The sequence below is a fragment of the Equus caballus genome, chromosome 11, assembly GCF_041296265.1.
Source record: "Equus caballus isolate H_3958 breed thoroughbred chromosome 11, TB-T2T, whole genome shotgun sequence".
Lineage (NCBI taxonomy): Eukaryota > Metazoa > Chordata > Mammalia > Perissodactyla > Equidae > Equus > Equus caballus.
In genome coordinates, this window is record NC_091694.1 from 52117664 (window position 1) to 52143608 (window position 25945).

At 52.7% G+C, this 25945-nt stretch overlaps 1 protein-coding gene across 5 annotated transcripts in view; it reads left to right on the forward strand.

Moving 5' to 3' along the window:
- Window positions 1-25945, forward strand: part of NTN1 (netrin 1) — a 186579-nt gene that overhangs the window by 128157 nt on the left and 32477 nt on the right. For 3 of the 5 annotated variants that reach the window (XM_070226530.1, XM_070226531.1, XM_023653496.2), the window contains exons 4-5: window positions 8199-8348; window positions 11526-11579. In XM_070226530.1, the coding sequence (XP_070082631.1) occupies window positions 8199-8348; window positions 11526-11579 (204 nt within the window). Of the gene's footprint in view, window positions 1-8198; window positions 8349-11525; window positions 11580-16268; window positions 16471-25945 lie in introns of those variants that run through there. The other 2 variants (XM_070226533.1, XM_070226532.1) reach the window with 1 other exon arrangement.

The window sequence follows — 25945 nt, forward strand, 5'->3', positions numbered from 1 at the left end:
CCCTTATTAGCATGGAGAATTTGGGAGCGCAGAGTGGTCCTAGTCGGGGTTGCCGATGATCTAGGATATGAGGGGATTATCTTTCCTGCCAGCCCCTCCCTCTTTCTTCCAGAATCACAGGGTAAATGGGATGGCCTTTTCCCCATGGAGAGGACGGCAGATGCGTCCCGAGTTTGTTCATTGATTCGGCAAGTGTTTATTGAGCACCTGCTACATGTGAGGATGGGGGTTACAGCAGTGACCAAGACAGACACCCTCCCTTGGAGCTTGCCTTGGAGTGGGAAGTTGACAATAAACGAAGAAGAAATAAGCAGAAGATTATTATAGATTGTGGTCAGTTACATGGAGGAAATGACCAGGGTGGAAGGAAGTGTAAGTGGGGGGAGCCATTCTGCAAGGTGGCCAGGGCGACCTCTCTGAGGACAGGACGTTTGAGGTGAGACCTGGCATGTGAGGAGCGGACAGCCGTGGGGAAGCTGAGGGAAAAGGGATAATAGAGTCAGGAAGCAGGAAAGGGCTGGTGGGCCCTTGGTCAGAAGGGAGGCAGGGGAGGGCAGGGTCAGCTCATGGGCGTGTGGAGAAGAGGTGGGCCCTATTCGAGAGCAGTGGAAGCCACTGGATGGCGTTAAGGAGTGGAGTGACAGGAGGGATACGTCTGTAAGAAGCTGCTTCTGTAAGACATGCCACAGATGGGAGAAAATATTTGCACATCGCACATCTGACAAAGGACTTGAATCCAGAATATGTAAAGAGCTCTCAAAACTCAACAATAGGAAAACAAACAGCTCAATTAGAAATGGGCAAAATACTTGAAGAGATAGTTACCAAAGATACACAGATGGCAAATCATTAGACATTAGGGAAATGCAGATTAAAACCACAATGAGCTACCACTACACACCTATTGGAATGTCGAAAATAAAAAGTACTGAATTTCTAAGCTCTGGTGAGGATGTGTAATGACTGGAACTCTCATAGGCTACTGGCAGGAATTCAAAATGGCACAGTCACTCTGGCAAACAGGTTGGCAGTTTCTTCTCAAGTTAAGCATAGACCTGCCACAACACCCAGCAGTCCCACTCCTAGGTATTTATCCTGGAGAAGTGAAATCCAAGTTGATAACAGCATTATTCATAATTGCCAAAAACGACACAACCCTGATGTGCTTCAGTGAATGAATGGGTGAACACGCAGTGTACGTCCGTGCCATGGACTACTACTCAGCAATGCAAGTGGACAAGCTACTGATTCCCATAGTGACGTGGACACGTCTTACATGCATTTGGCTAAATGAAGGAGGCCGGTCTGAAAAGATTGTGTACTGTACAGTCCCATCCGGACACACTGTACATCCATACCTGGTACCTGCTGTACAGTCCCAGAATAAGATGTCTGAAGAGGTGAAGCTACAGGGACAGAGAACAGGTCGTAGTTGCCAGGAGTAGGGGTGGGGGGCTGACCAGAGGGGGAGCATGGAGGAATTCTTGGGAGTGTTGGAATGTTCTGTATCCTGATTGTAGTGGTGGCTACAAGAATCTCTGCATGTGATAAACCCCATAGAACTGTACACCAAAAAAAGTGAATTTTACTCTGTGTAGATTAAGTAATGATAATGCAGCTGCTTCCACAGGGCTCTCTGACACTCTGCCTTTGGGCCTTCCCAGTACTCATCTCCCGTTCCTCACAGCTCTGAATTCACTTAGACACTAGTCCCCGCTTGGTCAGCATGCACTCTTCGTCCCCCAGCCGAGCCCCACGCCACTCATCAACCTGTCTGGCGTCTTCCCCACCCCCTTATATTAGGTCCCCTCTATTCTGGAATGTTCTGACAGCCTTGGCCAGTTTTCATGTTTATTTTCCTGGTTGCCGACCCTCCTCACCCTGTTTGGAGGAGTGGAGACGACAAGAGCTTGGACATCCCTTAGGGGCGGACGTCTGTTCTCTCCCCAGTGCCACCTCTGGGGGTCCCATCAGGCTTCCTCCAAGAGGCCCAGCATGGTTGCAGGAGGTGAGGGAAGCTTCGGATCTGAACCTGAGTTTCTCTGAAGATGCTGGCCCTTTGTGTCTTCATGCCCTACTCTCACCTGCACTGAGCACGCTGTGTCCTCCCCCTCCCTCCCCCCTCCCTCCCCTTCCTGTCCTCTCCCTCCCCCCTGACCTCCCACAGCAGCCAGAGCTCAGCCTGGCCCACGTGGCAGGGCCAGTCCACAGGGCCCTGCCTGCTCCTCCTTTCTCTGTGGATGGCATCCAGGTACACAGACCAGTCTTACTCGAAGCAGAGCAGAATGTTTCACTCTAACCCAGTGCCACAGGCAGATCTGGACCTTTGGCATGAGCTGCAGGCCTTCCAGCCCCAGGCGGCCTCGTGATTGGCTCTAGGAAGCAGCCCAGTTCGCTGACAGCGACGACCCAGGATTTAGGGCAGGGCGATTTCTCGGCCTGCTACATTCCTCTGTGCCTGGGAGGCCTTGTGAGGACTGGAAAGGGTATTTTCCCAACAGACCTCAGCTGGGAAGGGAGTGTCTCTAATTCCTGGTGTTGGGCACTCTCTTCTTAAAGGACTGGAATAGAGGGCTTCCCCTGCATGCTGGGCAGGCAGGGCTGAGGCCACTTGTGGGGCAGGGCCCTGGCAGAAGCTCTTACTGCAGGTCTTGCTTCTCTGACCCCGTGCCAGCTTCCTGGTCAGCCTGTGGACCCAGCACCCTCCCTGTCTGAGGCTTGCGTGGGCCGTCCTTTGGAAACGGCCTTCAGATTGATGTCTGTGAGAAGTGTTGTGGCATCAGAATTGCGATGGACTCTGGTGATCAAGGAAGCCCTGCTGACTGCTCTGCCAGCTGCTGGAGTCTCGGGGGCTCTCCGAGCCGTGGCCCGCCTGGAGAAGGTTTCCCTCCCCCAGCAGTGGTGTGACTTCCACAGTGGGGCCAGGACATGAAAGGGGGCCCCAGGTTAGTCCAGTGGCAAGACACTCTGCTCCCTCATGAGCCAGGGACAGGCCTGGGGCCCGGGGCAGAGCCCTCTGGGAAGAGACACTAAGTGAGGCTAAACACAAGGTATATGAATGGGCTCAGGTGGCCAGAATAACGTACCGCAGACCAGGGACCTTAAACAACAGACATTTCATGTTTTCACAGTTCTGGAGGCAGGAAGCCCGAGATCAAGGTGTCAGCAGGGCTAGTTCCTTCTGAGGCCTCATTCCTTGACTGTTGATGGGCGCCTTCTCGCCGTGTCCTCACATGGCCTTCCCTGTGTGTGTCTGGGTCCTGATCTCCTCTTCTTGTAAGGGCACCAGTCCTGTTGGATCAGGGCCCACTCTGCTGACCTCATTCTAACTTAATCACCTCTATAAAGACCTTATTTCCAAATATAGCCACATTCTGAAGCACGAGGGTTTAGGACTCCAACATCTGAATTTGCAGGGGGACACAGTAACGGCCCATAACAGAGTGAAGCTGTCCTTCATGACTGGCTGGAGGCCTGGGTGGCAGCCGTGATGACGTCTGAAGCGAGGATCAGGGCAGTGGTTGTCCCGTCCCCGCCCCTGCCTGGAGCTGCTCCAGAGGGTCTGGGCCCCACACTGGCTTCCCTGTCTCCATAAGCATGTGCCCTGAGATCACTGCCATTTGAGGGTCCTGGCTGACCCCAAGGAGCCCTGGAGCCAGGTCCTCAAGAAGTTTAGGCAGACCCTCTGATAGAGTCCCAGGATGCATGTCCAAAAGCCATGGTGTGAACTGCAGTGGAGAGGGGGCCAGCCTCAGGTGGGCAGCTCCTCCTGGCAGAGGCTGTGGGCCTTCAGGGGTCCAGGACAGAGAGCGTCAGAGGGAGCAGGAAAGGCAGCTGCTTGGGACAAGAAGCTGCGTTTCAGGACTGTCTGCCTTCTGGGTCACCTTTGCCAGGACTCCTGGAAGCCCCTAATGTCTTCTCTTAGCTGAAGACAAAACAGGTCTCAGCGAGGAGATTCCGGTGCAACGCAGCGGGCAACAGTGTCAGCTTTAGACTGTTTAGTGGGAGTCTAGACCTCTGTCCTTACAGATGAGCTGCCTGAGGCCCAGAGAGAGCGAGGCACTAACCCCAGGTCACACAGCGTTACTGGCAGGACAGGCCCAGACATGGGTCTCCTGACGCCCATCTGAAACCATTTGTGTGCCCTGAGCCGTCTGTCCCTGTCTCATGGTCCAGAGTAGGGACCGTCTGTGTTCTCTGCGCCAGGAGGCCCTCCAGCCGCCATGTGCATGAGAAGCCTAGTCCTGCCACCCTCTCAGGGCCTGGGCTTCCGTCTGGTCTCCCTTTCCTCTTTAGAGAGAAACCCTCGGGTACATCGTTTCCCATCACCAGGTGCTGCCTGCTCCCTGCAGATGGGTGACCTCCTCTGAAAACGGTGGCTGACTTCAGGGAAACAGGAGTCACCACACAGCTCCCTGTGGCGGAAGACGTCCTGGCCCAGACCACGTTCTCAGAGGGTTAGGGGGGCTCTCTCTTCGTCCCCTCACCAGACCCCTGCAAAAGGAGGGACCTCCACTCACCTCGCTTCCTTGTTCTCCCCAGCTCCGCCTGTCCTGCTCCCCTGCCTGCCGTGGCTCTGTGCGTGCGCGTGTGCATGTGCGTGTGGGAGAGAGAGAGCTTGTGGGAATCTGTGTGCCTGGGTGTGTTTCCGGGTTGAGGGACTACAGGGGGATCCCTTTGGCTTCCTCTTCCTAAGGGCTGGGATCCGGGGCCTCCTTTGTAACTCGTGGGCTCAGACCCCCTTCCTGCGACACTGCCAGCCAGATTCCCTTGTCCCAGGCTATAGAGTCCGCTGTGGGGTGTTGTCATCTGTTAATGCCCCCCACACCTTGGAGCTCCCGCTTTTTTTCACAGAGGTTATGATTTTGGCCTTCCCTATTCATGGGTTTTTGGGAAAAGTCCTTACTTTGGGGCCATTTTGCTTGGAATTGAGACAGCGTTACGCAGATCTCTCTGTTAGGGTTGCATTTGGCTGCACAGGACAAAAAGCCCACCTAGCCTGGGTTTCAGCAGGTAAGTGCATATTTCCCCTTGTGGGAGAAGGACAGAGCAGGCAGTCCAGAGAGGGCGAGGGGCCTCGGTGGTCCCTTAGAGATGAGGCCTTTCCCCTTTCCCCATCCGGCCTCCTCTCGCCTGTCGTGTTCCTCACCAGCCTGTGGTCTCCTCCTCCGTATGGTCAAACTAATTCACAGGGTGGTATAAGAGAACCAGAGGGGACGACTGTATGAGAGCATGGATGTGCTGGGGTGTTCACAGGCGTCTATGCTGGAGGAATGCTCTGCATCTCATGATCGTCCCACCACTCTGGAGGTGACCTGAGTAGCCTTTGAGACCCCCCACCCTTTGGGACCCTGCCGGCTTCTCTTCATGGAATGGTGATTTGCGTGGAGACACGATCAACCTGCTGCCTCTGTTAGTCCAGGCTAGGGGCCAAGGGGTCACATGCTTCTCAGAATCTTGGGAGAAAGATCTGGAAGCCAAGCAGCAGAGCAGCCCTCCGCTGATCAAAGAATGGGCCCTTGGGAAGTGCCTGCTCCCCAAAGCAGAGACGGCTGCCCCTCCATCACTGAGGATGGCCCTCAGCTCCATTTGACCTCAGCTGGCACCTGGCTCCTCCCCAGCAGCACGCCAGCCCCATCAGCTGAGAAGTCGCCAGCTGCAAGGGGCCGTGGGTGAGGGCGATGCTTGGTCCTCCCACTGCTCCCCCCAGATTCTGTTCCGGGCCAGCTCCTGCCGCAGTAAAGACAACCTGGGCCTGCGGTGGTGCCTGTGGGTGACTTGGCTCTCACCCTTCAGTGACCGAGCAGCCTTTAGTGACCTCCTTCCAGCCAAGTCCAAAGATCCAGAAGTTACTGGTGCACAGCTGTGTTCCATCAGCACCGAGGGGAGGACTTTTTGGCTTGAATCTCAACATTACCGGCAGGCTTGCAAACAGGCCAAGGGAGGTCAGCTGGCACAAGCCTCTGGAGTCCATGTCTGAATGGTGCCCACGCCTGTTAGGGACTTGGGACGTGGGGTGCTGTGCTGTGGCCCTCTGCTTTCATGTGGCCAACTCAGAGATGCTGTCTGTGCCCAGTCACCCTTCCTGTCGCTGGGACGGATTTAAGAGGCCAAAGGGAAAGGTCAGAGGTCTTCTCCAGCCATCCCCTCGCCATCATCATCCACAGCTTGCATCAAGGCTGGGTCATTTCTGAGTAAAAAAAAGAAAGAAAAAACCAAGAGGGAATGAAATCAAATTTAGGGTTGATTTCAGAAGACAAGTTCCTAACAAAAGGGTTTACTACTATCTACAGGGGCAAGACTGGAACAGTTCCATTTTCTTCTGTGGATCCTGCAATGTGAGAAAGCTGCAGACGAGCCTCCAGGCTGGCCGCTTGGCACCCGGGGCCTTCCATCCCAGGGCTGCTGCCCCCTGTGCCCCGAACCAGACAGGGAGCACCCTCGGCCAGGACCCCCACTCAGAGCTTCCAGAAGCTCTCATGTGTCCAGACACAACTTCGACAAACAATTCCTCACATTCCTCTCCTTTTTTCTCTGCTCCCTCCCTCTCTCCTCTTCCTGATTCGCCTCTTAGCCACTCCTGAGCCCAATGCCGGCTGGGAGAGGCCACATTTTCATCCGCAGACTTGTGCCCCCACACTGAGCAGTGCTGGCTGGGGAGGTCCTAATTTAGCTCTAAGGAGCTCTGCTCTCACTTAATTTCTTGGATGTTTTTTTCCATTTGGAGCACAAACACATAGCAGCGTGTGGCACCAATTGAAATAGCTGCAGGATGCCTTGCTGCAGACACCGCCCCACCCTCTCCAGGCTTCCCTGGGGATGGCAAGGGACAGAACGTTCGCCTCCTCCATCTCGTCTTCCCTTCCCCACCCGCACCCCAAGTCCTTTGCTAGATTCACGGAGGCAGAGATTCAGGTCCTGCATCTGCTGGTGTCGCAGTTCTTGCTCAGGCGTCCCCGTGTTGGTGGGTGTCTTAGCGCAGGCTGCTATTACAAAATGCTGTCGACTGCAGGGCTTAGACAAGAGACATTCGTTTCTCACAGTTCTGGAGACCAAGAAGTCCAAGATCAGGGTACTGGCAGATTCAGTTCTTGGTGAGGGCTCTTTCCCTGGCTTGCTGACAGCCGCCTTCTTGCTGTGTGCTCACGTGGTCTTCCCTGCCCCCACCCCATGGAGAGAGCTCTCTCTCCTCCTCTCCTTATAAGGGCACTGATCCCTTATGAGGGCCCCTCTCTCATGACATCATCTAAACCTATTACCTCCCAAGAGCCCGACCTCCTAATACCCTGACATTCAGGGTTAGGGCTTCAACATATGAATGGTGGGGGCACATTCAGTCCATAAGAGTGGGATGTCCCCCTAAAGTCCTCTGCCATCCCATCGCTGGGATTGGGTCCTTGGAATACGGGGAGGCAGCCTCAGGATGCATCCTGACGGGGTGGCAAACCCAGCCCTCTAGCCCGTTCCACACCGGGAGGAGGGGTGTGGGGACTGCTCTGGGTGCAGCAGCCACTGGCCTGAGAACCGGGGCCTTGCTTCACCTCCCAGCTTGCCTGTTCCCTTTCTGTGAGATGCTGGGGGGTTCCTTCACCTCCCAGTCTTTGCGTATTTCATCAGGGTGTTTAACTAGATGATCACTGTGGCTCTTCCTAGTGCTACAGTTTGTGGGTTTTGCGATCCAGAAGCCTGAGCCTCAGACTCCATGGCTGCAAATCAGGGTGGGGGCAGCAGCCTGGGGAGTTACACCTCCCAGTGACTCCCTCTGAGTGGGCAAACCCCAGGGCTCCATCAGGCCCCAAACCCCATCCCTCCCATGCAGAGGGTCAGCAGGGAAGCCTGGGGGCTGAGGAGTGAGAACTGTCAAGGTACCTCCAGATTCTGACTCCTCCGCTCATGATCAGCCCGGGGGCTTTGCATTCCTGAAAAGGTATTTCAGTGCAGGCCTTCCTCCTGGGCCTTTGGGAGGGCTCCCCAGCTCACTTCCCTGCTGCCCAAACCGTCCTTTCAAGTCGGTCCATTCTCATGTTCATTCCCCACTTCCAGGTAGGCAGGTGGCCAGTTATCAGAGCTTCTGGAATGTGCGTGGCCTTGGCTGGGCTGCCCCCATCCCTGCTCTTCCCCTGGGTGCGGTGGGACCCTGGAGGGTGTGCACTGGCTTCTCCGCACCCTCTGACCCTCCTATTGTGTGTTCTGTGCAGCCTGTGATTGCCACCCCGTGGGCGCCGCTGGCAAAACCTGTAACCAGACCACCGGCCAGTGTCCCTGCAAGGACGGCGTGACCGGCGTCACCTGCAACCGCTGCGCCAAAGGCTACCAGCAGAGCCGCTCTCCCATCGCCCCCTGCATAAGTATGTGCGGGTACTCTCCTTCTCAAGGCTCTGGCTTGGAGGCGGTGGGTGGGGGGAGGCCCTTCCGGACACTGGTCACTGACATCCAGTGGGTTTAGTGCTCACTGATGCCGATCTCTGTGCTTTGGGGGACCCAACCCCGTATGAGACCCCTAAGCCTATGGGGTGCTTGCAGAAGCAGCTGGGGGCTCAGCACAGCCAGCCTGCTGCTCTCGGTCCTGACAAAGACTGAGTCTCCTGCTCCTGGGGAGAAGTAGGCCCCACTTCTCAGCCCAGGTCCTAGTCCCATATTCTACTGTGACCCTGGGCCTGGGGTGGGCCTGTACCAGGGGCCACTATTGCTGTGGTGGCAGTGGCAGGAATTCCAGTGTTCCCTTGCTTCCACCTGATTCGGAACAGAGAAGACTGACAACCCGAGGCCTTTGAGAGAAGCTGAGCCCCCATGCACGGCTACCCCTGCCCTTATGAAGGATGACAGCACCCCTGAGGGTCCAAGAGGCCCCATCAGGCCAGCCATTAGCCCCTTAGTTGCTAGAACTTGGGGAGGGGGTGAGCAGGATGACAGGGGTCACTCAGGGGCCCTGGCTCGGGAGAGTCTTAATATTTTACACCTGGTAGGATCGCAGGGGCATTACGGGCAGAGAATTAGCCCTGGGTGAGTCAAGCCTGGCTGAGAGCTGGCCCCGGCTTCGGCCTTGTCCATTCCCCAGCTAACTAAGCCCCCCAGGGACGAAGCCTGCTTCTCTAGAGCAGGGTTAGCATGCTCTGGCCTGGGGACGGGGCCCACTGCCTGTTTTTGGGTGGCTCAGTGGTTTTTTACCTTTTTTAATGATTGAAAAAGAAATCGAAAGAATAATATATTGACATGAGAAAATTATATAAAATGAAAAGTTGTGTCCATAAATACATTTCATGGGGACACAGCCGTACCCACTCGTTTACATGCTGCCTGTGGCTGCTTCGAGCTATGATGGTGGAATTGAGTCGTGGCCACAGGGACTGCATGACCTGCAGAGCCCAGAGTGTTCACCAGCTGGCTTCTGTGGGGGAGGCCTGTGGACCCTGCCTGGAGGGCTTCTGGCGTCCCTTAGCTCGGGGTGGGCGCTGGCTTCTCCTGTCAGTCACGAGGGACTTGGAATAACCATAGACACAAGCAAGAGGCTGGGGACCCTCCAGCCCCTTGGGGTCCTGGGAGCGGTCCGCACAGACCTTTGGAGAAGCCCCCCACACGCCTGGCAGGAGCCTTTGACATTACCTTTCTCCAGCCTGAGCTGGGTGTGGCCCTCCATCCAGAACACATGGGGCTGCGTGGGTTGCAGCCCCTCTTCTGACCAGTTTCTAAATCAGGAGATGTTTCTGCAGGGTGTTTGCAGGGGTCCAGTAACAGCAAATAACTCAAATCTGAGCCTCGGGAAATTGAGGTCAGTAGCCGTCCAGGGCCGAGCAAGGTGAAAGGGTTTTCACGGCAGCTAATTGTCAGAGTCCTACAACTTGCCAAATTCCTTCTTTTCTGTCCGTCCAAAAAGCTGCAAAGTGCACATGTTTAGAAAGCTGGGAGGAAATCAGTGCTGCCCCTTGGGGTTATGAAAACATGGGGGACACAAAGGCAGCCAGGGGCTGGTGGGTTGCTCAGAAATGGCTGGAGCCAACCCTTCTAGTCGCCAAGGGGAAAGACCTCAAAATGGAGCTGATGTTTCAGAATCAGATGGAAACCTCAGGAAACAGGAGCTCTCGCTTTCTGACACGCTCTGTCCCTTCTCCTCACAAAGGGCAGGCAGATGCTGGCGCGAGCGTTCCGCCAACAGTCTGACCTGGGTCTCCATCCTGAGGGCACCTGGCTCCGGGCACCCACCATGGCTGGGGGCTTGAGCCTGTTTTGTCACTGCTCTGGGAGCCACAGGCCCTAGCGTACATTGCAGAGCCAGGCCTAAGGTGCTGGGGTGGGGCAGCCACTGGGGCCATGGGCCCAGCTCTCTGGTCCATGGGGACTTGCAGGATTAGGCTGGACGGCCCGGATGTTGCCTCTGGAATGTTTCTGCTGGGACCACGTAGCCCCTGAGGGCTAAAAGTGGGCCTGGTACAAGGTCTGCTTCTTAATGAGCTGAGTCACAGGGCACCTGTGGGTCATTGTTGCTGATAACATCACCTGTGAACAAGATTTCACCCCCCCCCACCCCCCCCCAGATTGAGGGCTGTGTCTGTCCTCTGCCCGTTCCTTCTGAAGGTGCAAAGGCCGGCTGCTGGGGGTAGCCCTCAGGTTTGCCCCCAGGCCCAAATGTCCCGTCTCCAACCACCAAGCCTCAGGTCCCAGCTGGTCCGGAGTCTGGGGGTCCGAGGGAGGTCTTACCCTGAAGAGTCAGACGGTGGCCAGAGTCAGCAGAGTTCATGGTTCGTCACCAGGGGAGGAGAGTCCCTACCCCTCAGGGGCTTTTGGTCCGTGGTTTGGCCTCGTCCAGAAAGAGGAAGCCAGAGCTATGATGCCTCCTCTCAGAGGCTGGCTAAACCCCTCACCATTACTGAGCACAGGGTCGGAGCCAGGGGTAGCAGGAACTAAATGCCATTCTAGGTAGAAAAGGAATGATCCCAATAAAGTGCATGCTTCTCTCAGGCCCTTGCATCTTCCGTAGTGTCAGCCTGTACTCCCACCGAGAAAATGCCTTAGCTTATGAGATGGGAGCCCATGGGAAACTGGGCCAGGGGTGCACACCCCTCTCTGCACGGGTAAGACACCTCCCAGCCCCCTCACCTGCCACCCCTGCCATGGACTCCTTCTCCACCAATGAGTCGAGGTCAGAGGTGAGCAGGGCCTGGGTGGCCCCATCATGATGAGCCGGGGGAGCCCCTCTCTGCTGCCCCAGGGGCCAAGTCAAGTGGACGACACACAGACAGTAGAGGTCAAGGACAGCTCTCCATGCTGTCTGCTCGTCCTGCCTTCTCCCCACTCCTGTCCCTGCCAGGTGGAGGGACAGCTTCCGAAGCAGAACAAGGCAGTGTGCCCGGGACTCCCACGCCAGCCTTCTCCTGCTGACCATCCTCTCCTGGAGCTGCAGAGTGGGGAGAGGGAGGGAGGGTCCAGGGAGGCTGGGGGCAGTCTGTGCTGTGCTCATTCTTTTCTAAGGTCAAAAATAATATCTTCTTGCCTCGTTTTCTCTTCCTCCCGTCGTGAACCTCACAAAGAGATCCCAGTGGCCCCACCAACCACCGCAGCCACCAGCGTGGAGGAGCCTGAAGGTAGGCTTTCCCTTGTGCTGCTCACGTCTTGCTTTTGCTGGGGGGTGTGGTGGGATGGAGTGGAGGGGGATTAGAGGGGCCGGACTCCTCTGGACCACCTTTGGGGTGCTGCTCAGCGTGAGTGGTACTCCTGGGCTGGACTGAGGAGGATGGAGTTTCGTGGTGTCTGTGGCCTAGCCTCTCTCCACGCCTCGGAACCTCAAAACTGTCTTCCTCCTGCTCATCACCAAGGGTAAGAAGCTTTCTGCCAGTGCAACACCATGTGAGTGGGGGGCATGGAGCTCCTTCTGGGGGCTGCAGAGAAGGAAGGAGATGGGTGGTGGGGATGAAAAGGCGTTCAAGCACAAGGGTCCACACACAGAACCCAGGGGGGCCCGTGAACTGGGACGGGGGAAGCACACCCTCAGTGTTCTCACCTCTATCTGAAATTGCGCATTTCCTCCATTGCAAAGGTGGGCGATAAACGTGCATGATCAGCAGCACTGGTGACTCTGCCAGCAGCAGCAGTCACAGCTGTTTGCACATCACGATAGAGTCAGTGCAGCTATCACAAAACACTGTTTGTGCTCGCCGTTGCTTCAAAATTAAGGAAGTTACCAGGCCCGCTGCTAGATCCTGATTTATAATCATTAATAAAGAAGCACATACATTACGTAACTGTACCGTAAATCTGGGTTTTTGAAAATATTTGGAGAAGTGTATTTCAGTATTATTGGTTTCCTTTGTAGTCCTATGTATTTTACTTTTGCATTTAAAAATCTTCCTGTGAGAAAGGGTCCACGGGCCCCAGCAGTCCTTGGTACAAGAAAGGTTACTCAGCCCTGGCTTAGGGCATGCAGAGGGCTCAGAGCCTGGCTCGCAGGGGGAGAGGGGGTGCCAGATGGAGGGCAGGCCAGGCCTGCACCCAGGGCCCTGGTCCTGGGGTCACATGGGGCTTTTCTGTGCTGGTACTTAGAGTAGGAGTGGGAATGGGGCAGAAAGAGTGACAGTCCCCTGCAGGGACATCAGTGCCAGCTCTGAGGACCCCTTTTCTCCTGTCCAGATAGGAGTGTAGGGAGTTGTGGGGGCACATGCACACCTTTGCCGTCGCTTGAATATTTTAGAATAGACTGGAGTTTGGGGAGTATTGGCATTGCACCGAAACGTGAGAGAAAACAGATTTAGAACTTGCGTCTGCACAGTCAACAACCAGCCCTCAAAGAGGAAGGGACAGAAGAGCATTTCAGGGAATGCCTAGGCCACACCGGGGGATACCGAAGACATTTTGATCCTGCGTCGTTGGGCAGAGTCTCCAGGCTCCTTTGGCTGAGCTGCGGGGGATACTTACAGCAGACATAGCAACGGAAGGGGTTGGAAGCAGCATCACGGGTCCCTGGGAGGCGAGGTGAGAAGCCCTTTCTGTAAAAACCCAGTTCAAAGGAACGTCCCAAGTTCATTCACCTCTGGGGTGGGGCTGTTTTGAAGCTAGAAGACACTTCCTTTGATGGAGTCTTGGTTCTCGCTTCCTTGAAGTCACCCCCATCCCATCAGAACTCCCCTGGACAAGCTCTCTGGGCTGTGCACACAGTTCTTGGAGGCCCAGGCAGGTCTTCCTGATCTTTCTCGCCTCCGTTTTTCTAGTCCTTACAGCTTGACTCTGGGTTCCCAGCAGTGGTTTTGTCTTCTTCCCTTCCAAACCAGAAATCGGCAAATGGAAAAAAAAATAGAAAAGAAAAGAAAATCACTCCTGAGATTTCTGTAGAGGCTGCGAGAAGCTGGTGGTGTGCAGCACACCAGGATCCCCTCGACCGAACAAGCTTCCTGAGCAACTGCGTGTAAACAGCGGTAGCGCCACCCTTAGCGCTTCTGGCTTAGTTAACTTCTCTGACTTCTTTTGCTTTTGTTACTGTTTATTTCCTTTCTTTCTTCTGAACCTTTAAAAACATGATTCAAATGGACACAAGCGGTAAATAAACCCCCTTACAGAGTGCTTTCCCCAAAGAGGGGCCAGGGAGCCTGTGTGATGCTTGTCACTCACAGCGTTGGCCAGACCCTTTCCGACCTTCTCTGGGGGTCCCCAGAGGTGCAGGATCTCTCATGCTCTCTGCAGAACTCGGGCCGTGAGCACTGGACTCCGGGGCTTGCCACCACAGTGGCCCGGCTCGCTTGTCTCAGCAGGCCAGGACGTTGAGGCCAGGAGGCTGGGGGCTGCCGGCCTGGGAGCTCAGTACTTCCAAGCCTGTCGATTCTTGCAGTGTTTGAATAGGGAAGGCCTCTGTGCCAGGCTGCCTGGGAAAAGCTTATTTACTTTTGCCTTTGTAACGGAGGAGAATTAATAAACCGAGAATTTGTCCTGAAAGCTGATGGACATAACCTCACCCTGAACCCGTCCTCCTCGAAGGACCAGCTCACCCGGGAAATGTTGTCCACCTGCTTTCTTGGGGCAGGGAGGTGAGGAACGCTGTGCCCCTGGGAGATCTGGGGCCCGGGGACCCAGGAGGGAAATGGGCGGGGAAGGAGATAGGGACCACCCACTCCAAACCGACTACTTATGGTTAGACTCCACCCCGGGGCTAAAAGAGGCCCACTGCCCTTCCTCACCCTCCGGCAGCTCCGCGGTAGCTGTTGGTCTGCACACCGCTGGGTTTCACGGAGGCTCTTTGGTTCAGCGGGAGGAGTGCTGGGTTGGAGCCGCGAGATCTGGAGTTGATTCTGCACTGACTCTGAGGCCTTGGACAGTACAAAGACTTCTCCTTTCTGCCTCCCCTGAAGCATGAAGGGGTGGGACCAGTGGTCCCCAGGGGCCCATCTCCACCTTGCGTCTTGAGGTAGAATTGGGCTCCTCCTGCTAAGCTTTCTTCCTCTGCAGAAATTCCTGCTCACTCTCCTTCTGCCTCTGCTGATCAGCTTCTTCCCTGGTCCTTTGCAGAAGTCCCTGTGGGCAGAGACGTGCTGGTGAATAGTGAACACCTGCCTGGGCGGGGCCTGGTGTGTAGCATTTGCCACTTTCCCTGGTGTATGTGCGCTTTCCCTGGAGGGTTTCAGGCCACCCCACGTGACTTCACTCAAGAGATGTGCATGGATCGGCTCTCAAAGCCCATGTGAGCTGACTTCAACCACCCCTGCCCATGGGCCTCTCCCAGAAATGGAGAGTAGACTCAGGAACAAAGAAATCCAGTGGGAGGGAGGGCTGCCTCTCAACAGAGCGAGAAGCTGTTGGTGCTTTGCTGGCCTCCTTGGTTTGGAGGGGCATGGCTGCCTTCTGAGTGGAAGCTGGACCCTGGGTGGAGGTACAGGAGGGGGGAACTCCTGGGCTCCCCCACCTCCCAGTGGAGTTTTGGGTCCTCTCTCCAGGCCCTGTCCTTCCACTGCACTCACCCCGTTTGGGGCCCTACGTGGGGCTTTCTGCTAACTGCTCCAGCGGCCCCAGCCTTGGGGGTAGGTGCAACTTCTGGGCACCCTGGCGGCCCTCAGGGAGTCTAGAGAGAGAACTCCGTGGAACCCAGCAGCTGAATTTATGTGAACAGCTTCAGGTGCTCCCGGGTGTGTGTAGGGGGTGGGAGGTGACCTTAGAGATGTCATATCTGGTGGCCTCTCAGCACCTCTATTTTTTTCATGGAAGAAAATTGGGTTTATGTAGACCTGCAACCTGGGTAAGCTTGGGTTATTCTCATTTTAGACTTTGGTTTTCCAAGATAGGGACTAGGTTGGGTGAGTATGGGACAAGGACCTGGTGAGACTTGAATGCAGTATTGGCCAGGTGCTGGGTGTGGGACAGGAGAGAGGAAGGGGCACTAAATTGGGAGCCTGAGACCTGAATTCTGCTGGATCTTGTTTCCTCCTCTGTGAAAGGGTGTAATGATAGCCCTGCCTCCTGGAGTTGTTGTGGGGATTAAATGAGATGATCCCAGTAAAGCCTTTGATTCAGTGGTGGGCTTATGATAAGTGCTCAATAAAGAAAACAATAGAACAACATGGAAAATACAAACACCACGGTGGATTGGGGGGCTGAACTGAGCTAAGGTCTCGCAGCTCCTCATCCGGAGGTGGGACTTGCAGTGGGAGTTGTCGGCATGGGGACAGGTGCAGGGTCAGCCAGATGAAAGGCTCTAGGGGAGACCTTGGGAGGGAAGGGGGGCTGCCCAAGGCAGGGGGCAGCTGAGGGAACTGCTCAGTGTCCTCGTCACAGCCTTCCCAGCAGCTGCTGTTAGACCCTCAACTAACAGAGAGTTAAAGACTGGAAATCAATGAAAGGTCAAGTGCTTGACTTCACGATAGCCAGAGGTGGGGGCAGCCCAAGGGTCCATCAGTGGAAGAAAGGATAAGCACAATGGTATGTATCCAGGCAATGGAACATCATCCAGACGTTAAAAGGAATGAAGTCCTGATACATGCTACAACATGGGTAAACCTTGACAACTTTATGCTGAGTGAAAGAAGCCAGACACAGAAGGCCACTTAGTATGTGAGTCCGTTTATATGAAATGCCCAGAATAAGCAAATCCAGAGACAGAGAGCAGATTAGTGGTTGCCAAGGACTGGGAAGAAGGAGGAATGGGGATGCCTGTTTGATGGGTACAGGCTTTCCTTTTGGGGTGATGGAAAAGTTCTGGATCTAAATAGTGTTCAGTTCTTAGTTAAATCAAAAAAAAAAAAAAAGGGGGGGCTGGCCCCGTGGCCGAGTGGTTAAGTTTGCGCATTCCACTGCAGGCGGCCCAGTGTTTCGTTGGTTCGAATCCTGGCTGCGGACATGGCACTGCTCATCAAACCACGCTGAGGCAGCGTCCCACATGCCACAACTAGAAGGACCCACAACGAAGAATATACAACTATGTACCGGGGGGCTTTGGGGAGAAAAAGGAAAAAAATTAAATTAAAAAAAAAATAAATAGTGTTCAGTTCCATTTTAAAATGGCTAAAATGGTCAATTTTATGTTATGTGTATTTTGCCACAATTAAAAAAAAAAAAAGTCAAGTGCTTGAGGTCAGAGTCCAAGGGTGAAGTGAGTCTGGTTTGTCTGGTTGGTGAATGGAGAGAGGGGGCCACGGACAGGGAGCTGGGGCATGGGCAGGACATGCTTGTCTTCCTGGAAGACTTTTGAGGGTAGGGGTGTCTCTTAGCACCTCCCCACCCCAGCCCCAAGCAGTAATAGCTCAGCCAACATGGGGAAAGGGCGGTCTAGCTGGGATTCCAGTTGAAGTCTCCAGACCTCAGAGCCTGTGAGTGGCATTGACCACTGTGTCATTGTGCCTCTCAGTAGTTATACTGGCTGGTCAATTTGGGGTAATTTTTTTGTATTTCTGACCGTGGTGTGGTAACATCTTACCAAGAAAGAAGACAAACTCGTGTTTGGTAGAGATGGAGGGATGGCCAGTTAAAAGCTGCTGTCTTCTGCAGGTGGCAGTTAAAGTGGCACTTGGGAGTGTGGTTGGTTGGCGTGTGGGGCTGGCATGGCTGAGGCCACAGGTTCTGGGCGTGGGAGAACCAGTTAGCTCTTGCCTTTGGTCGCAAAATGACCTGAGTGAAACAAGGCAGATGAATCAGCTTAAACCAGAAGACTGGTGGGGGTTTGCCGGAGAGGACCATGGTGCCTTCTTCATACACCGGCCAGCACTTGTATCATAAAAACACGCCCGTAGAGAATCAGCTGAAAATTGTTAGACTGGTAAGAGAATTCTGCAAGGAGGTCATTACAAAATTAACATTGAAAGGTCAGTAACTTTTCTTATAAATCAGCAATAACTAGTTACAAAAGAGTGTCCCAGCGAGTGAGTAAAGAGCATCTGACTGGATGTCTGGCTTGAGTAAGTGCTCAATGAATGCACATCATTTTTATGATAATGGAAACAAAATCCCAATTAGAATAGCAACGAAAACATCAAATACACAGAAATTAATGTAGCAATAAAAGTGCAGAATGTATATTTTTAAAAAGGTTAAACCTTTTCCATGGGACACTACGAAGACCACAAAAAAATGAAAGGCCTTATGCTGTTCTGGGAGGGCAAACTCAAAATTGTAAAATGTCAAGTCTCCCTGAGATAATTTATAAGGTTAGCATAATTCTAGTCAGAATACAAATTGGATAGGATATGATTCTAAAGTTCAGCTAGAAAAATAAATGAGCGAGAATAACCAAGAATTTTTTTAAAGAAGAGTAATGAAGGGTGAATTGCCATACCAGATATTTTAAAATATTGTAAACAGGGTACTTAAATTAGTGTGATACTGGCATGGGAATAGAGAAATCACGAAAGCTGAGTAGAAAGTCCAAAAATAGACTCAAATGTAAACATAAGAACTTGGTACATGGTAAAGCTGTGACTATAAACCAGTGAGGAAAAGGATGAATCAGTCAGTAGATGGTCCTGGGAAAAGTGGCTATTTATTTAAAAATAGTAATGAAATTAGATTTCTACTTCATGCTGTGAACCAACATAAATCCGAAAGGATTAAATGTTTCTATATTTTTAATGAATCCCTAAAAGTTCTAGAATGAAACATATCAGTATCAATGTGTTGTTGAGGTGAGGGAGCCTTTCTAGATAGGATACAAAAGTCAGAAATCATAAAGGGAAAGATTTTAAGTAGATAAAAATAGAAAACTTAATGTACTTCAAAAATCTCTATAAGCAACATAGAAGGCAAACTAAAAGCTGAGAAAAGTATTTGTGACATGGATGATCAAAGATTAATATGCTCAATAAATAAAGAGCTTTTACGATTCAATGAGAGAGATCTTAATACAACATTGGGTTGAGAAAATAAACTAGAAATTCAGAGAATTTGTACAAATTGCAGTAAGCATCTGAAGTATTACTTATTAGTAATAAATAACATTAATAAGAATACCGTTTTTAAAAAACTTATTAAATTGACACTATTTAGGAAAAAAGGAAATTCCCAGTGTTGAAAAGGTTGGGTAAAGAGGTGCTCACCTACTCTGGTGATGGGAGGGCAATTTGGTACCACTTTTATGAAGGATGATCTGACATCATGGATCAAAATGTATCTTTGACCCCATCATTTCACTTCTAGGAATTTAGCCTAAGGAAATAGTGTTGTGTGCCAAGATTCAGCTACAAGGTTGCTTACCGCAGCACTGTTTATAATGACACAAGAAGGAAACAATCAAATATCTTTCAGTAGAGTTTTAGTTACTCAGTTATGAGGTATCCATATAGTTGTGTTGTAGGAGAATATTTAAATATGAAATGGAAAGATACAATATATTGCCAAAGCAACAGATTATACATGGAGGGTCAACTTTGGTGAAAAGACTGGTTTAGAGAGCATTTCAAATAAATTATGTCGTTGTCCTAATATGTTTCTGTTGTTCTCAGTCAGGTGCTGTTTTGCCCCCAGGGGACATTTGGCCGTTTCTGGACACATTTTTGACGATCACACCTTGGGGAGGTTGCTAGTGGCATCTAACAGGTAGAGGCCAGGGATGCTGCTAAACATCCTACAATGCACAGGATGAGCCCCCACAGCAAAGAATTATGCGGCCTCAAATGCTAGCAGTGCCGAGGTTGAGAAGCCCTGGTATGTGGATACAGCATAAAACCCATGTGTTCTCTCCGAAAGCGTTGAAGAGAGATCCCGCTGCATCATGGAGCAGCTCATTTGTTAGTTACACATCATGTTGAAATGGATGCAGCTGAGGATTTAGACAGCTATGTTTTCAAGTCAGCAAGCGTTTCCTGAGTGATCATAGGAAATGCTGTGTTCACATCGGAAATGTTTTCTGGTTCTTTTTCCTGGTAAAATATAGCCCAACCTAAAATGAAATTTATCTGAAATTCTGAGTTTTACTAAAAATTACTATATTTTGAATTAATGTGATTTAACTAATTGTTCGACTTTTTATTATGAAAAATCTCAGAGAAGTAGAGAGAATAGAGTGGTGGACACTCACATTCCTGTCACTTCGACTTCACAGTGAACATTTTGCCCCATTCACTTCAACAATTTCTTTGCTGAAATACTTTTAAAGCTTAGACATTATGAATTTGACCTCTAAATATTTCAGAATGCCATCTCTGAAAAATACGAACATTTCCCTACATCTTCTCAACAGCATTATTACACCTAATAAAATGAACAGAAATTCTTTAATGTCATCTGATAGCCAGTCCATCTTCAGCCTTTCTTGGTTATCCCCCACATGTCTTACAGCTGGTTTGCTCAATGGTTTAATCACTAAAGCATCATGCAGTAGTGTGCTGTGCAAAGCGTTGTATTTAGAAGTGCATCTGAGTCCCCAGGCATAGGCTGCCTTGCAGGATATAATGTGTGTGAAGCGGCATGTCGGATGAAAAGTGCTATCCACGTGTTGCATGTTGTCATCATTAACTTCATGCTCTTCAAGAATAGGCAGGGCAACGTCCACCCCAAACTTCGGACTTTGGGAGCAGAGGAGTGCGAGCTCTGAGCTTCCTTCAGGGGACTGTCCCTAAGGAAGGGGCGCCTCCACAGCAGAGGGGACGAGGGAGCGAGACACCATCGTAAATCTTGCCACGCCTCTCTTGTGGGAGCAGAGTGTGCAGAAGCTACATTCAGCGGTGACTGAAGGAGCCCCTCGAGGACAAGGGTCTGAAGCAGAGATTCCCAACCCCAGCGCTGTTGACAGTGAGGCTGGAGAATTCTTAGTGTGGGGGCTGTCCTGTGCCTTTCGGGTGTTGAGCAGCATCCCTGCCCTCCGCCCTCTGGACAGCTGTGACAGTCAAATGTCCCTTGGGGGCAAAACCACCTCTCCTTGAGAACCACTAGGTTAAACTTGGATTTCCTGACATCAGCCCAGTTCCCCATGACTCTGGTCCAGGAAAGGAAGCCAGACACTGAGCCAAGGGAACATGGGACAGTGAGTGGGACCTGCTCACTCGGCCCTGGCTGGAGACCAGACTGATCCTGTACGTATTAAGTTGACTGAACGGAATTGCTGTTTTATTTGACCATTGTGACCCACAAAAATGGCATTTTCACATGGTCCAAATTACTGTTTACATCCCCTTGGTCAGGAGACCCTGGTCTGGGCAGCCGCATGAAACAATGAAGCAGTCTCTCTCCAGCCCCGCCCCCTGCCCCCGCTTCTCACTTTCTCTCTCTCTTTCTGACTTTGCTTTTCTCTGTCTTTCTCTCCCTCTGTCTGTCTTCTCCACTCGTTTCCACCACCTTCTCCAGTCTCTCACTTTCCCTGGACTTCTCTCCTCCCCCTTCCTCTCTCTCCTTTTTGGGGCCTGCACAAAGGGCCAGGGCAGAGGTCAGGCTGGGGGTGAGCAGGGCTGGGAGAGCGCCACCGCCCCCACTCTGCTGCCAGGGGCCTCTGTCACCCGGGGGAGCACAAAGGAAGCCACTTGCATTGTAGGTTTCAGGACCCCATTGTTCCCCTGTGGCTGGGCCTTTGCAGGTGGAGCTGCCACCAGCATGGAGGAGGATAAAGGGATGAGCTGGGAGGCCAGAGAGCACGTGGGGGCGGAATATTTAGCCCTTCTTGGGAGCTCTTCCCACTGGAGACTCAAGGGGGATGCCTGACGGGAATAGGAGAAGTGACAGGTGTCAGGGAGGGCAAGGATTGGAATCCCCAGGACCCGCCCCTGTGTCACACAGATGTCACAGGCTCCTTTTTGGCAGAGGCTGGGGTGTTGGGGGCGTGCAGGCTGCAGAACTAGGCTGAGGCAGAGAGACACCCCCCCGCCCCAGCCCAGCACACACACCGGCAGCCCCCGCCCAGAGCTGTGCCTGAAATCCGTTTGGAATTCCTGTCAAGGTCCTGAGCTGGGCACTGTTGGGAGGGGATGCACAGTGACTGGGCTGTGCCAGGCACCCTGGCCTGAGCCCCCCATGCACAGTCAGTCCTCTCCCCCTTCTGGATTGCTGTCAGGCGCGGCCCCAGCAGAATCTCGACAGCCACTGAACTGGAGTAAATAAGCCCCCCTCCCCAGTGCCAGAGCTGGAGGTTGGGCAGCATCCACAGTGGTCCTTTGAGTACTTAAATACCCTGCCAGATTTAAAACCACTCCAGACTTCAAATAATAGTAATAATAGTGTGTTATTTTCTGCTTGGGCTGCCATAACAAGTACCACAGACTGGGTGGCTTAAATAACAAAAATGTATTTTCTCCCAGTTTTGGAGGCTGGAGGTCCAAGATCAGGGTGCCAGCAGGGTCAGGTTCTGGCGGGAGCTCTCTCCCTGGCTTGCAGACGGCCTTCTTCTCGCTGTGTCCCCACAGGGTATGGGAGAGAGCTCTGTGGTGTCTCTTCTTCTAAGGGCACTAAGCCCATCCGCATGGGCCCCACCTCCATGACCTCGTCTAACCCTAATCACCTTCCAAAGGCCCCCCTCCAAATACTGTCCACATTGCCGGTTAGGGCTTCAGCATAGGAATTTTGATGCGACACAGTTCATTCCATAGCATGGAATGACAGCACAACCTTAAATGCAATCTTTTACTTAACAGCATGGATTTTAAGTATTTCATGACCCTCCCCACCCCACTTGATAGACCATCTGATAGCTTTGGGCTCAGTCTTCTCAATGAAATGAAGGAATTGGGCTAAATGGTCTGTTTGTCCCCCTCCCAGCTCAGAATCCCAGGGTCCCAGCTGGAGCCCCTGGAAGGACTGGTTGGGAGGCCGACTGTGATCACCCTGACCCCACCCTCCGTCCTCTCATTCTGTGCTTGCTCTGCAGCCGGGCTGGGCCTGGTGGGCAGAGCCAGCCTCGTGTTCATTGTCACAGTGCCCAGGGGCTGCCCTGGGGCTCTTTCAGGGCTGTGTTGTGGGGACTGTCAGGGATTTGAACCAAGAAGGATGCCCAGCCCCAGGGGAGGGAAGGAGAAGAGGAGAATGGACTGGGGCATCATTTGCCCATGAGCCAGGCTTCCTCCCTGCTGTGGACATAGACCTTTAGAGTTGGAAGGACCAACGTGGCCTCGAAGACTGGGAGGCTACGAGCTGCCTTCTACCACGGCCGGTGAGCTGCTCAGACTGTCCCTCAGCCCCTCCCCTACCTTCTGCTAAGCAGGTCTCTCCTCTCTGCTGTTCTGTCCCTCTGCTCCTAAAGGTACCAGCATGGCCTATGAAACAAGTCCCCACTCTGCCCCGAGGCGTGACCACTCAGGTTGTGGACCTTGCATCTTTGCCCCCCGGGGCAGAGCTGTAATTCAGTAAGAGCAGTGGGTCCACATCTCAGGAGGGGCAGTGGGCACTGCCCCCTTTCCCGTTCCTTCTGATGGAGAGGTCAGCTTCTCCCTAGGGAACATGGTGGCAGCTGTCATTTGCGCTGTTCTCTGGTCTCTGCTCAAGAGTAAGGTGTACTGTAGAATTGAGCAAAGGAGAATGCTGTTTGGTTTGCAGAGATTAGAAATGAACCAGGGGGTCTGAAACGCATTTATTTTGCTCAGAGGTACCTGGAAATGGGTGGTGTGCTGGAGCTGGCATGCACCTGCACACATTGGTTCATCAGAGCTGACTGGGTGTCTCTTCCCAGCTCTGCATTCAGGGCATCATGCTGATGGTTTGAAACTGGCCATAGTGGGAATATTTACACCATGGAAATTGGCAAATGCTACAGATCAAGGCTTTTTCTTCCCAGAGAGCTGGTCGTTAAACATTTCTCAGCATTTTTTCTGAACAGCATCCTGGGAGTGTGATTTGGATCTTGATATCACAATGAGCCCGGAGATAGTTCATAATCTGGCCTCCACATTTGACAGGTGGGGAGACTGAGGCGCAGAGGAGGACAGTGACTTGCCCTAGCTCACACAGTGGGTTGATGGCAGAACTGAGGTGAGGACCCAGGTCCGTCAGTGTTCCATTCTATCACAGTGCCTCAAGCGAGCATCTTTTCAAGCTGTGAGCTATGGAGAGAAGTCAAACCTGGGGGCTTGGAACAGATTCCTCTAAAATTTTCTTGCAGGCCATGACATCTTCCCAGTAGCTTCCCTCTTCACTAGATGGAGAAAACTTTTAGGCCTGATAGTCTGGGATTGTTCGGGCTCGGGACTTCAGGCCTGTCCTTCTTCCTCTTTGTGGCAAATGTCTTGCTGTGGATGGGAGAAGAGGTGGAATACCAGCCCTTCATTTGGGTTATCAGGGGCTCTGGTGTCTTAGGTTGGGTTCCTTATAACCTCAGGGGCCCCAAATAGAGATTCCTGTGCAGATGATTGATTTACTGAGGGGATGTTCTTGGGAGAAACCAGTAAGGGAGTGAGGGAGACAGGGGAAGAAGCTAGGAAAACATGTGGGTTCAGGAGAAGTCTAGGCTCCATCTGATCCCATGCGGAGCTCCATAGGCTGGGTGGTTACACCTGCCCATGTAGCCAGCTACTGGCTGCGCCCTGGGGAGGCCTGTGTGTAACCTTCCAGGTATTTCCAAGCAGAGCAGTTTCCATCAGCCAAGGGCAGGCCTTCAGAGAAAGTGCAAGTGTGAGCTGTTAGCAGCCAGCGCCTAGAGCAGAGTAAAGTGGCTCTGGGCAGGGCACCAGCCACATCTGCTACCCTTGGTAAGTTATTTGAGGGGAAGGCAAGTTTTATTGGGATTCGGGGACCATCTCTGGATTTTTGTTTTGTTTGCTCTCTAGCAGCCTTACACTGTCGAAAGACCTAGTGGTTATTCTCTGAGCCCTGCGTCTTCCTTCTGGTAGCCAGCTAGTCACTCAGTAATGACAGTTGTATGTCTCTTGTGTCTCTCTTTTCCACCATGCACACCACTGCTGCTGCTGTCCTAATGCAGACTCTCTCCTTCTCAGCAGTCCTGTATGGTCAGGGCGGGCGACGTGCAGTAACAAGCAGCCCTCACAGTCTGTCGTAGGTGCTCCTGGTTGGGCGGCTCCCTTCCAAGCAGTGAGTTAGGGGCCCAGCTCCCTCCATCATGGGGCTCGGCCAGCCCCTAGGGCCTTGGAGTCATTGCTGGTTTGGAAAGAGAGCACAGGGGAGCACAGAGGAGACTTTTCCAGGCTAGGCCTGCAGGTGCTATGCATCACTTCTACTCATGTCCCATTGGCCAGAACTCAGTCACATGACCACGCCTAACTGCAAGGGGTGCTGGGTAATGTAGTCTGCAAAGCCAGGAGGAAAATGAAGCGGTGTTTGAGAAACATATACAGTCTTTGCCATAGACCTTTTTGTTCACTCTGGTGACTTTGGAGGCATCTGTGGCCACCTCTCACCATGGGGCCGCAGTTACTGGCATCAGAAGTGGTAGTGAGCTTTGAGGGCCTCTTCTCTGTATAGGAAGTAGTTTAGCCTGGCCTTGGCCGAGGGATGTGCATCCTGCTGGACGGCTGCCTAGCTTTGGGGCATGGGCCCACCCAGGGAACTAAGCGAAGACAACACCAGGTTCCAAGGCATGACCTCATTGGCACAGGCTTTACCAGCTGGGCTAACCGCCCAACCAGCCCGCCGGATGGACGCTCCAGGGCTACAAGCATCCCACTCTTTCATGACCTTCCCAGGGAGCCCCAGCTTAGCCTGTCTCTCTCCTGCTTGGCTGAATCACCCTTTAGTGTTGACGGCAACTCCAGGCTGTGTCTCCCCTTGGCTCTTGCTGGAGAAGCGTTATCGAGAGCCAACTGGATCCCCATTGGGACAGCTTTGTTTTCCCTGCCGAACACAAAATCTCCTGTTCACTCGGAGAGCCGACAAGGAGACCCCATGGGGCTGGCCCTGTGGGAGCAGATACCAGTGAATGCAGCTCCCGAATGGCTTCAGCTTATTAAAGGCGAATACACAGGATAACTCTGCCCTCCAAGTGGGAGACAGAATGGAGGGCACAGAGCTGTTACAGCGGATTAGCAGTCGCAGACTGACGGAGGCAGGTGCAGCCTTTTCTGCAATTTGGAAGGGTTTATGAAATACTGATCCTGTGCTCTGTAAATCCTTCCCTTGGCCTCATCTGGGCTACAGGCTGAAAATGGGGATTTCTTGTCCAGCCGGGCTGGGTGTGGTTTTGAGTACTCCCCATCCCCCCGACTCCCAGTGTTCCTTGGGGATTCTGACCTGAGGATTTGTGCACTTGTCCATTTATTCATTTTCTCTTCATTCATTCAGCGATTGCACACTGAGGGCCGGTGCTGGGTGGTGGGTTTACAGAGATGATAGAACGTGGAGCCCTGAATCCCAGGGAGCCTAGTTTATTATGCGGGAAAGATGCCTAAACAGAGGATTCTAATTCAGACTGCTACCTGTTAGAGTAGAACCAAGTGTACACATGTCAGCAGATGCCCATGTGGCCTTCTATGGGCCTCCCAGTGTCAAGCTTTGCTAAGAGCCTGCTGCCTCTCTTCTGCCCTCATTCAAAGCCTTAAGTCCAAGGTGGCTCATCACCCTTCTGGATGGGCTCCTGTTTCCCAATGGCACCGGTGGCACATAAGGAGAACTAGAA